The sequence below is a fragment of the Perca flavescens genome, chromosome 20 (genome assembly GCF_004354835.1).
Source record: "Perca flavescens isolate YP-PL-M2 chromosome 20, PFLA_1.0, whole genome shotgun sequence".
Lineage (NCBI taxonomy): Eukaryota > Metazoa > Chordata > Actinopteri > Perciformes > Percidae > Perca > Perca flavescens.
In genome coordinates, this window is record NC_041350.1 from 26,643,986 (window position 1) to 26,657,263 (window position 13,278).

The 13,278-nt window shown below is 40.4% G+C and overlaps 1 protein-coding gene across 6 annotated transcripts in view; it reads right to left on the reverse strand.

Moving 5' to 3' along the window:
• The window catches only part of loxl3b (lysyl oxidase-like 3b), a 33,783-nt gene that overhangs the window by 16,663 nt on the left and 3,842 nt on the right, over nt 1-13,278 (reverse strand). For 4 of the 6 annotated variants that reach the window (XM_028565039.1, XM_028565036.1, XM_028565037.1 and 1 more), the window contains 5 exons: nt 9,242-9,604; nt 8,584-8,747; nt 6,067-6,284; nt 2,649-2,714; nt 239-295 (listed from right to left, as the gene is read on the reverse strand). In XM_028565039.1, coding sequence (XP_028420840.1) covers nt 239-295; nt 2,649-2,714; nt 6,067-6,284; nt 8,584-8,747; nt 9,242-9,596 — 860 coding nt within the window. In that variant the 5' untranslated portion in view covers nt 9,597-9,604. The remainder of the gene's footprint in view (nt 1-238; nt 296-2,648; nt 2,715-6,066; nt 6,285-8,583; nt 8,748-9,241; nt 9,605-13,278) is intronic. The other 2 variants (XM_028565040.1, XM_028565041.1) reach the window with 2 other exon arrangements.

Below are 13,278 nucleotides of genomic sequence, written 5' to 3' on the forward strand. Positions count from 1 at the left end.
TGCTTTTGTTCTGCCACATGTGCAGGACAAATGCTCATACTGGAGGGGATGGATGCAGCTTTGAGAATTAGCTTTTTCTGTTCTTGGGAACACATAAACAATGTTTTTTGGCAAATCTCCCAGACTTTCTTATCTGTTAATAAATAGCATTTGTTTGTAAGGCTTGTGGAGGCAGCATGTGTGTGGGTCTTTTAAGACAGCTTGAATTCACCCACTTAACTGTCTATCCTTAGATTACCTTTTGCCAGGGCTGCTCTGTTTAGATTTAGAGTTAGCTTTAGCTTTGGATGTCTGCCTGCAAGGTAAACACGGGTTAGACGGCACAGTTAGGAGAAGAAACATGAGGTGACAAAGTGGAAAAATCATAGTAACAAAGGGTTACATGATGCACAATTATGTTAAAAACTGTAGTTCAGTGCGGTTGTTAAACAAAGTCAAGACATAATATGTAATTCCCAGTATACTTTTATATAATATGTTATATATGAGACACACAGATATGTTGAAAGTGACATCCTTTTTTTAAATAAACACAAATGTAACAATGTGGACATTCATCAGTTATTTTGACACGTTTCATCAGCACAGGTTCATACACAGTGCATGGCCAAAGGTATGTGGACAATCTTTTCTACATACTCTTGTGTACTTTTGGTCGGGCTGTTTTTTCATAGTTTGGGGAAGGCATGTTAGTTCTATTTAAGGAAATCTTAATGCCATAGCTTGACAATGTATATTAAACAATAGTGAGCTCTTCCCTGTTTAAAAATCAAAATGCCTGTATGCACAAAGCCAGGTTCATAAGAACATTATTTTCCTAGTTTGGTGTGGAAGAAGTCAACTGGCCTAAACAGAGCCCTGAGCCCACTTTTGGAGTGAACTGGAAGTGGAACAAATTGGTGTACTGTTTGGGTGCCCATATACCTTTGGCCACATAGTGTATGACATGTACAGCTTATCATTAGCATGTTTGTTAGTACAAACTATGCTGCTGTGAGTTTTTCTATTGCACCAATGTGAACCTCAAGTTACCACATTGATTTTGTTTGACGTACAGCATTGCTTTTAAATTACAGAGGTAGGGGTAATATTTAAAGCATGATATTACATGGTAATATCATAAACCACGCACAGTTTATGTTAATGAGTTATTCAACTTTTTCAGTACAGGTCTTAGAATGTAAGTGTAGTTTGATTTTTTTTTCAGACATTTTACTACTCAGGTCCCGGCCATAAGTCATTTAGAATCTGCAAATGATTATTATGTAACTGATAATGTAGAGGAGCAAACCCCTTAAGGCGGTTTCAAGATCCTGCTTCACCACGCCTGGGTTCTGATACGCAGTAATGACCGGCTCGCTTCACATTATTCTGCTTATTACACAACTACTCATACAGAGGTTACCCACGGATGACACCTGTGTCCTGGTTAACTTTACCGCTGATGAGCACGGCTCTCCGGCGGAAGCCATGCCGCCCCGGTGAGTAAGCTAACCACCCTCTCTCTCCCTATGTGATCCGCTGATCAGCGTTATGTGCGCCGTATGAGCACAAATTCTTATTTAAAAATGGTCTATGATTAGGACTCCATCCATGGCAACGGTCTGTTACATAGAAATAGCAGAATCAAGTATTCAACCAAGCTGTGTTATAACTTGTTTTAACATATCTGGAGAAAAAGGCAGAATGTGAATATGGCTCCAACGCAATAACAAACCTGAAAGTGGTTAAACCTTTGATGGTTGGTTTTGATCTTTTCATTAGATTTGTTGACAATAAGGTAAACATAGGAAGCCAGGCTTATCGTTTAAGTTATATTTTTGTTAGGGTCTCCACACCACAATCATCTGGTAAGATTCATAATATAAGAAAATATGAATTGTTATTGGTTATTCACTGTAAATCTTTTTTTTTTTTTTATCTCCTTAGAGTGTGTACCTTCCAACGTCAGGACACTTTAGAAATGGTGTCACATAATTAACTGTTTCTCTTTGTCCAATGTGGCAAACTCCACCCAAATGCTTCTAATTATTTGCAGATTCTACCAGACACAGGTCGGTTCTTGTCATGTGGACTTAGGCCTCTGACTTTTTTAGTTTAAGAACCCAAGATGAAAAGTGTCTGACCTCCTGCAAAAAGCATGCCATAGTGGGGAATGGGATTTGAAGCTGTTGAATTAAAGGACTAATCCGTGAGGAAATGAATCCCCAGTCACTGACACAGCCCAGATTGGCGACATCTGTCCCATCAAACATGGCCTCAAAAGGTCTAAATGATAAAACCACCCAATTAACAATTAACTTTATTTTAAGAGCAAAGGAGAATAATCCTTGTACATTTACTGAATTTAATGCCAATTCTAATATGAGGTCTTTACAATCTGTGCCTTGCCAGTGAAAATGTGAAAGGAAGACACAAAACAGAAATGAGAAAAACTAAACCTCCACACAAGACAACAATGAGTTTTAGCAGGGTAAAATAAAAATCTACAAACCATTCACATGCTGCACATCATAATAATATGATATTAGAAAGAGGGGACAACTAGCTAGAAAAACAGGAGCTAAATGGTTATTGTCTACTACCAACAGGAAACCCACTGTCAAAACTACGGAGGTAGACAGTGGGTTTTCCCGGTGACAGTGTACCTTCCACCTGCTGAAACATTAACCTTTGGCCTGGAGACCTTCTCTGCTGCTCGCTTTTTCAGACGTCTGCAACAGTGAGACAGTCAGATTCCATCACATACAGGAGAGAGACTGAATGCAAACACACACATATACACACAGGCTGCATATATATCCACACACACACACACAATGTCTCTGGGCTGCAAACACACCTTTCTTTCAGGTAAAAGTACTGGGGGGTCAGTGGCGAATAACATTTTCGACATTTCACAAGTCTGCAGTATATTATGTTACAGACTTCAGGTCACCAAGGTATGATCACCATTACAGAGCTATTCCAACTATTTAGAAATCCGAACTGTGGCCAATTGAGTCTCTTTCAGCAGCTACAACACCTCATTAATACATACTGTATCTACCTTTTATTGGCTGGTAATATCTTAGACGTCAACTGCAACAATGCTGCGATTATGCAGGGATAGTAATAAACAGTTAAACCTGTCAGATTTCTCTTTAATACTGATTTTAAATTACTTTAAGGTGTGTTTTGTTAACCCTAAAGTCACTCGTAAATTTGTCCAGGGATTTAATCATAGATTAGAACTGATAAAAGCTACATACAGGCCCAGACTTCAGATGTACAGTATGTCCAGAATTTTAAAGATTTCTTTTGGCATTTCCACCTTTAATGGACAGGACAGCTAGGTGAGAGAGGGGGGAAGACATGCAGGAAATTGTCACAGGTTGGAATCGAACCCTGGACCTCTGCATCAAGGAATAAACCTCTATGTATATGTGCGCCTGCTCTACCAACTGAGCTAACCCGTCCACTATGTTCAGGATTCTGAATCCACAGAAAAACATTTTAGTCTGATACATTAAAATCAGCAAGCCTGAAGAGTTCAGTCAATTACAACAATATCCCAAATATAATATTTCCTGATGTGTGTCAAAAAAAGAAAAAGAAAAAAAACCCTGCCTCAAATAACAGCTTTTAACAAATGATTTAATTGGGCTGCGTTTCAGTGAGTTTAAGTGTCCTGTAATGGTTTTAAAAGCTCTTCCACCCTGACAACCATACATATTTTTTGTAGGGCTGTCCTCGACTAAAGAAATTCTTAGTCGACTAACACTTATAGGATTTTGTCGACTAATCGATTAGTAGCCATTTGAGAGGTGGTTAAGACTAGAAAAGCACAATATACATGTAGTTAATTAACCATCTGTAAAACTGAGTTTCTCCACAATTAATCCTGCAAGAGCACCACTTTAAATCTTGTGTTTACCAGAAATGTGCTCAGAAGTTTCTTGGAAATAAGTAATGACTAATCGACTAAAGAAATCTTAAGTCGACTAAGACCAAAACGACAGATTAGTCGACTAATCGACTAAGAGGTGGCAGCCCTAATCTTTTGGCATGAAAATGATCTTATTTTTGGAGAATGACTACTGTACTGTCACAAAATCATCAATATGCAAATAGTCACAGTATGTGCCTGTTTGCATGTATCTGCCTTCAAAACACCTAAACTCTATATCAAGTAGGTACATTTTAATTAAAATAACTAATTAAAACTAAACCTGGATCGGAGTTATCAAGACAATGGTGAAAAGCTGATTGTCAATCTTCAGCCCCTCCTACACTCATACGATGTAACCAAAAAGTCTAAAAAAAAAAAAGGACAGAGACAACACAGAACAAATTTGGCCGTTGCTCAACGCAGGTTGGCTTCTCTCCAGTCGTTGTTGTCTATGCATTATGTGACCTCCCTGCCTTCACACAAGCTTGAGAGAAAACACACATTTCCCCTCGTACTACTGTGAACTATCTGCAGGGGATGAATAAAATGGCTCCAACTGGAGCGTGGCCAGGAATGTGTGCAGTCATACTGGAAAGACAAACTGGGAGAGAAAAAAGTGGAGGTCTGAGAGTCCACCAAAATAATCACTAGTCTGTTCAATCTGGAGTGCATACAGTTTTAATGTCTTATTAAACAGTATGAATAGGTCTTAAGTGTTGTAATTGGCAGGGCCATACGGAATCTGCAGATGCAGAATTCCGCAGATTTAAAACAAGTTAAAAAAATAAAAATAAAATTTAGAATGTTTACACATCTCCACCCCAAGCAGAAAATCAATCCGCTAAATTCTGCAGACATTCTGGATCACGGCTGAAAACGGTCAAATAAATTCTGCAGATTCCATTTGGGTCTGGTAATTGGTCCATTAATCTGTTAATTATGTCCAATTGTTGTAAATTGTGGACATTTTTCACTGTTTTCTGACATTTTATAGACCTTTTCAATGGAATTCCATTGCTAGGCAACAGCCTGGCCTTGATTTGACTTGTTAACTTCCTGTCAGTTGATGCCATTCACATACACTGCAACAGGAAATCAACTTTGGTCCATTTAGAATGTTTATGTTTACATCTGTGAAAAGGTCACAAACAAACAACAATTAATTAATTGAGAAAATAATAACTCAATAAAAAAATTTGAAAAATGCCAATCACAAGAACTGAAAACCCAAGATGATGTCTTCAAATGTCTTATATTTTATGTCCAACCGACCAAAACTCAAAAATACCCAATTTAAAATACTTCACATTTGAGCTTGACATTTTTGGCTGGTTAAACAAATTGAATGATAAGACGATAATCTAGTTTGTTGCCTGTTCTGAAAGATCTGTGCCAAACAAAGCCCTGCAGATGTAAAAGCACATGGGACAAAACACACACTTTGGTTTGTACTTTTCCATATCTGCAGGCAGTTAATAATCACTCCTCAACTTCCTCTGCAAAGTAATTAACAGAGACCGAGAACATGAAATATGTGACCCGTCTATCCAAAGGAAAAACAAAAACATCCTCGGAAGGAAAAAATAAGAAACAAAACAGAACAATCAGAGGCTCATGTGCTTTGTTGTAGAGCTGCAGTTTTGGCAGATGGTAGATCAAGTCTATACTGAGTCCCTCTCATATCCACAGTTAACAGCAAGTCCTAAAATATCCACTCTTTGGACAATTTCCCTGAGGGGATCAATAAAGTATTCTAATTCCAGTTTACCAAACAAATTAAATTGTATTTATAGTATCAAATCATAACAAGAGTTATCTCAAAACACTACAGATAGAGTAGGTCCACACTATAATTTACAAAGACCCAACAATTGCAGTAATTCTCCAAGAGCAAGTATTTAGTGCGACAGTGGCTAGGAAAACCTCCCAAAAACTAAGATACTACTTGCGGTTTAGGGTTGGTTTGCTTCTCAGACTAAAACCACGGAAATGTCAAATGAGCTACAGCAAACATTCTGAGGGATGGAGAAAGTTACAGACACTTAGTGGCCTAATTCCCATTGTTGGTACTGGGAAACAATCTGCATTGTTCTCCATCTCCATCTTTAATGGCTGAAGTCGTTTAATTCACTTACTTGTAGAAGTTCTTGTTGACTTTCCTCTCATGTGGGAATCCCAGCATGCCGCAGACCACATGTGTGTTTTTGATTGTCCATCCCAGGTCGCAGATCTGCGCCCATCCGTCTTTGTATTTGACCTCCACCACACCCTCCGTGATGGGCAGCTTCTTTCTGGACATGGCAACCACGGACCGGAGCCGCACCTCCTCTATCCTGTTCTCATCCACCTGAGCCTATTCAGAGAAAATCAGGGCTGACGGTTTGTTTTTCCAATTAAAATAATTCCAGATTTAAACTGGACTTAAAACATACTTTTTGCACAACACAGATGTAGTCAAGAAAACACCTTGATGCCATTACTCGTCACTCTTGCACTTAAATCTTTATATGAATCTTCATATATTAAACAGTAAATCTAGAAATATATATATCATACTGATACATCCATGCACACTTTAAGACAGTTGAATGCGAGGAACAGACTAAACAGTGAATCACAGCTATTACAAACAGTAATTTAAGGTCTCAACACCACATAAGTGGTAAACGGGACTATCTCTGATTGCCAGCTTTGCAATGAGTCACTTCCGCTGTGGTTTATTTGAGGAAAAAACTGGGTTTGTGGTCACAGGTTGGAGTCTGGATGCCACATTTGACTGAGCCTGACTCGCAGAAACAGGCAGAGAGAAGGGAGAGTAGTTATGCATCCGAAGGTCCACCCATTCACTCTTATGAAACTATTTTTTTCCCCATAAGATCCTTCTATGAAACAGAGAGAACTAATCCAGTCTTTCAAGCCGTTTACAGCAGTCTGTGGAGACGAGTCCCCGGTCTAACCTTGTTCACCTCGGACCAGTCGTTTATCCAAATAGACATCAAAGAGGACAAATGGAAAAGTGATGACCAGCTGGAAATCCCACTGAACAGCTTTTAGTTCAGTTTCCCTCAGCTTTGAATCTTTATTTAACCAAGGAGGGTTTGTCTTCTAGAAACACTCTGCTTCACATTCATTCAGCCATCATTCTCACCTGAGAGTACATGGATACAAACACTCACTAGAATAAATTCACTAGAATAAATTCACTGGAGGTGGTAGGAGTGAAGTGCCTCCTCATTCAAGGGCACAACATTCAATATCATTTACTGTCTGTCTATATAATGCTGAAATTAATAGACTATCATTCCCATTTAGTTTGTCAGGACGTACATGCAGCAACAACTTACTGCTCAGTATTCATGATTAGGACAAAAGTACGCAATTGCTGTGCACAATGCTTTTTTTGCTCATGTATCATGTACCGTAGTCCGATCCCAGCGTATCTCTCGGTTTACACCACAGTTTTGTTTTTCATAAATCTTTGGTTATTATTTTCAGACATTGCACATATTCCTCGTACAGTACTGTGAACGACTGCACATTCTTGTAAATTTATATTTTATATTTATGATTCTTGACTTTTGCAGTATGTGTACTGTGACCATTATGTATGAAAATACCAAGGCAAATTCCTCGTATGTGAAAAGCTATTTGGCAATAAACCCGTTTCTGATTCTGATATGATGAGTATCAGTTCTTTGAAATGTCATTTAGACCATTCAGACCATTTTGTGTGCTTTGCTGATATTTGGAGCTTCATGCATACGAGTTCTACATTTAGTGGCCAATCACCGGGAAAAAACGAGAAGCAGTGGCAGCAAAAACTGTCCTGTTAGTAGTGTCTTGTACACTGTCCTGTGACTCCATGACTGTCCCAACAGGACAGTGTCTGGGAGTCACAGTACAGTGTACAGGACAGTGTCTGACTGTCCCGGGACAGTCACGCGATTCACAGGACAGTGTATAGGACAGTGTCTGACTGTCCCGGGACAGTCATGGGAGTCACAGGACAGTGTACAGGACACTACTAACAGGAGAGGACAGTTTTTGCTGCCACTGCTGCTGGAAAAAACAGCAATGTTTACTGATAAAACCTATTTGAAGAATGAACAGAGCAGTGTCAGTCACACAGCTGTTTATCTACATACAATTGGAGAATGATACACAGAAATGATCTGGATGGATATATTATCTGGATGGGTGATTTAATCCTTTACGATTTGCCCATATTACTAAACCCTGACAGAGTGGCTGCTGAAGGAGGGGAAAACATCACAGCAGGATTTCACATCTGAACCAGTGACCCTGAGGTCACAAAGCAACTGATGCTGCCCTCTGTTATGGAAGGTATGTCAGGTTTACTGAGGAAGCTCTCCACACACTACATTACCTCAGGATAATGTACTTTGAGAGGCTGCTGCTTTTAACAGGCTCAGACACATAAAGCAGAGCTAATCAACACCATATGTGTGCAGCTACAGGAGTAGCACTGAGGCGTTGAATGTCTTCTTAAATCTTAAACTCTACAGGCTGTGGAACACTAGCGCTGTTAATACAAAAGTCAAGTTTAAGGGCTTATAACAGCTTCTTAATGAACATCATTTTTACTGTAACAAAATTACAAAAACCTCTTTAAATGTAATTTATCAACTTACGTCAATAACATTTGAGTCCACAAAGCCAGGAATCCTCTCGTCTTTGCACACAACTCCGGCATCCTCATCGTGAGTGCAGTCACTGTTGCCCCAGCCGCGAGACTTGCAGAATTCAATGCTCTTCTCACCTCCACTACACAGCACGTTGTCCAGCCAGATTTTCCCTGGACAGGCAGCAGACTGTCAGTGTGGCTCCGGCACACTCCCAGGCCTGCGGAATGTAATCAGCCCAGGCCTGGAAGTGACACTTGGTTGCTTATAACACTGGTGCTCTGGGAACTTATGGCAGCAAGCTCTCCACAGTTGCACTTATTCTAGACAAGAGGCTGGATACGAGAATCAGCTAAATGCCTAAAATGTAAATTTAGTCAAATATGTTTAAAAGTACTCCTTATGAACCTGAGGCTTTTAATTTTTACGAAATTAAAGTATGATTTCTTTGTTTTAACCTACTTGGATAACAGGATATTTGGGGATTTCCACCTACAACTGCCAAAGTTTAGACCGTTTAAATATAACACTGACACACACAATTCTATGATTGGAATATTTGAATATCCTGTGTGTCATTTTAAACACCATTAATACCCGTGTAGGAGAGTACACAGCGTATTAAACCAGAAACTGAATCTCATGAAGTGGCTGAGGTCACTCTTACCTTGGCCCTTGCCATATTTGGCACTGTGGGTCCATCCTGTGGCTGAGACGAAGCCAAGTTGCCGACAGAGCACGTTGGCGTTAGCTATTGAGAAGTCGTCATCACAGATGGTTCCCCACTCTCCCTTGTAGAAAAGCTCTACCCGACCCTCGTTGTGTTTCCGGGGGTATCCGGACAGTCTGACCTTTAGCCGTTCGGTCTGGGGGGACGGGGACAGTGTGGCTGATGGCGTGGGTGCCCGTGTGGGCGTCCGAGTGGCTTTGTTTGAAGGTGTGGTCTGGGCCAAACAGCAAGGTAACCACAAGCTTAACAGAAGGCTGAATGCAAACTGTTGCCTGCGTCTTGACTTCTCCATTATTTCAGCTGCACATGAAGAAAAGAGAAAGGGAATGTCAAGACAAATCTATCACATTTAAATGAGAAGACTGTTTCAGGTTGTCTATAAATCTAAATACTGAATATTGGGCCCATTCAGGTTTTCTGATTATCAGTTTAGGAGGTGAGCAACAAACAGCCAAGTCTGTTATGTATCTAAGGTTCTGGTGCACATCAGAAAGTATCTTGTGGGCATGAGAAATTAATTCCGGAGCTGACAAACCAACATTAATATACCAGAACATATCATCAGACAAATAAAAGAAAATGAGTTAAACAATTTCACCTTTAACTCTTCGTATGCTAAAACTACATGAACGCATATACAGTGCACGTCAGAGTTTATTGAAATATGATTAAATGAATATGTACTATGAGCATTAAAGGAATAGTTTGACATTTTGGGAATTACACTAATTCCATTGCCTGCATAGTCTGACACACATTACTTTCTGTAAAACCACAACATGTCGTTTTAACGCTTCAGTTTTTAAATGACGACTTTGAGTAGCCCAAGTGCCCAAATATACTTTTGGAGGCACTCTGGTCAGCCCTGGTGCTCCCTAAATGATACTCTGAATGCATTTTATAAATAGCTGTAGCTAAAACCAAGAGGGTTCACACAGAGGAGCTGAGATACGCTCAGCATATGGAAGTAAGACTGATGTAAGCGTGTAAAATTGCTCCAGCAGTTTGATTCAAACCATCTGGTCAGTGTTTACTTGACTCAGATGTAGGGAAGAATAACAGGAATGTTTAAAAAATGTAAAAAAAAAAAATGGCCAAATGATCAGGCTGATAATCAGGCACAAAGGTTACAGCTGCACTTTCACAGTATGTTTGTCCCTTTTTGTAGCTTTTCTGTCAAGTGTTTTTCCCCCACTCGTGTCTTGCTAATGTCCAGTTTTTAATGAGCAGACATCACTATCATTCAGGACCATATATTTACCATAGATTCATATTTATTCACATTTCTTGATAAAACAAGCCAACTTTTCCCTACAAAATGTTCACTCTGCTCTCTTAAACCTTTCTATATAACTGCTAACATAGGCCTGCTATTGATAATTGACAGCTACACTCCTTAGCTTTAAGCGAGTGGGGTGGGGGGTGGGTTGTTCCTACAGAGACACAAATACAGTAGTGTGATGTGTTTGTACAGAAACCACAAACTTTAGGTGCCCTTTCCAAAACATGTCTGAGACTGACTGCGTCGTCTGAGTCCAATTTCACAGTGTATGGAAGGACACACACATTCACACTAAGCTTTAGTCAGCATAGGGCTTTTAAAGACATAGCCACTAAGACTGAACTGAAAGCTACGTGGTGCCACATACATATTCTGCATCTTAAAGCTTTTTGACAGATTTCTGCCTTTTTGATGAAGAGATCAGGAACAAACAGGGAGAATGAAGGATAAAATATACAAAGATACCCAGAATTAAACCAAACTCAACATAAAGGAATACTCCAATATTTTGGGAAATATTTTGCTTACGTACTGGGGGTTTGATGAGAATAGGCATTGCTACCAGTGTTTGTGCTAGGCTAGGCTAAACTTACCCTGTACCAATCTCTAGGCAATGCACGGAGAGTAACTGATAAGAGAGCAAAAAGGTGTATTTCACTTTATTCTGAAGTATTCTGTTGATATAGGTTTTTCATTTTCAGCCTCTTTAAAAAGGAAAAAATCTCCCCACAAACTAACAAAAATAACAAGAAGAAACTTCCATCACTCATCCTTTAAAAATGCATCAAATACATCACACGATGATGGGTGTTGTTCATGTGTGATGGATAATTAATTTGAAGGCCTAAATCCAAACTAGACTTTGTGACATAATGACCAGGTATTTCCAGCTGATGCAATAGATTCTGGTTTACAGTTTGTCCTTCCAAAAGCAGCAACCACATTAACACAAATCTTCAACAATCAAAGAAGAGGAACTTTGTTACTATACAGTCAGTGAGAAAGATTTCTCCAACAACTCAATCAGCAAATAGTTGAGGACGCAAACACATCTACAAGACATCTCAAAGAGTGAGGAGGAAATATACAATCTTGATTTTTTTTCTTTGACACAGTGAACCACCAGATCCTCATTTCGACACTCCAGGACCTGGGTGTCTCAGGCTCTGCGTTCTCTTTGCTCACATCTTACCTGACAGACTGAAGCTACCGGGTAACTTGGAGAGGATCTACCTCAGAACCTTGCCCATTCAAAACTGGGGTTCCTCAGGGATCAGTCCTGGGTCCCCTCCTCTTCTCTCTGTACACCAACTCTCTCGGGTCTGTCATTCACTCACACGGCTTCTCTTATCACAGCTACACTGATGACACCCAACTAATTCTCTCCTTTCCGGAGTCCGCAGCACATATCTCGGCCTGTCTCACTGACATCTCTTCTTGGATGTCCACACACGATCTGAAACTCAACCTTGACAAGACTGAGCTCCTTTTCCTTCCAGGGAAGGGCTCTCCTACCCAAGACCTGACTATAACAATTGACAACTCCGTGGTAGTCCCCACACAGACTGCTAGACACCTGGGTGTGACACTTGACGACCAACTCTCCTTCACTGCTAACATTGCTGCAACTACCCGATCGTGTAGATACATGCTGCATAACATCAGAAGGATATGTCCCCTTTTTACGCAGAAGGCGGCTCAGGTTCTGGTTCAGGCTCTAGTCATCTCACGTCTAGACTACTGCAACTCCCTCCTGATTGGCCGGCCTGCATGTGCCATCCGGGCCCTGCAGGTCATTCAGAGCGCAGCAGCTCGACTTGTCTTCAACCTCCCCAAGTTCTCTCACACTACACCGCTCCTCCGCGCTCTTTATTGGTTACCGATTGCTGCCTGCATCCGCTTCAAGTCACTAGCACTTGCATACAGGGCCACGAACGAATCAGCCCCAGCATACATCCAGGACATGGTCAAACCCTATACCCCAACCCGCCCACTCAGCATCAGCCAACGTGCTTGCTGCCCCCTCACAGTGAGGGACAACTAATCCCTCAACGAAATCCCGACTGTTCAGTGTCCCGGCTCCCAAATGGTGGAATTAGCTCCCTATTGACATCAGGATGGCCGAAAGCCTACGCATCTTCTGCCGAAGGCTAAAAACACATCTTTTCCGACTACACCTCGGATAAACATGGAAGAAAAAAAAAAAAAAAAATATATATATATATATATATATATATATATATATATATATATATATATATATATATATATATACACACACACACACCATATATACCAATATACATACACACACACACACACACACACACACACACACACACCTAAAGGATTATTAGGAACACCTGTAAGATTTATCGTTAATGACATTATCTAATCAACCAATCACATGGCAGCTGCTTCAATGCATTTAGGGGTGTGGTCCAGGTCTAGACAATCTCCTGAACTCCAAACTGAATGTCGGAATGTGAACGAAAGGTGATCTAAGCAACTTAGAGCGTGGCAAGGTTGTTGGTGCCAGATGGGCTGGTTTGAGTATTTCACAATCTGCTCAGTTACTGGGATTTTCACGCACAACCATTTCTAGGGTTTACAAAGAATGGTCTGAAAAAGGAAAAACATCCAGTATGCAGCAGTCCTGTGGCCGAAAATGCCTTGTTGATGCTGGAGGTCA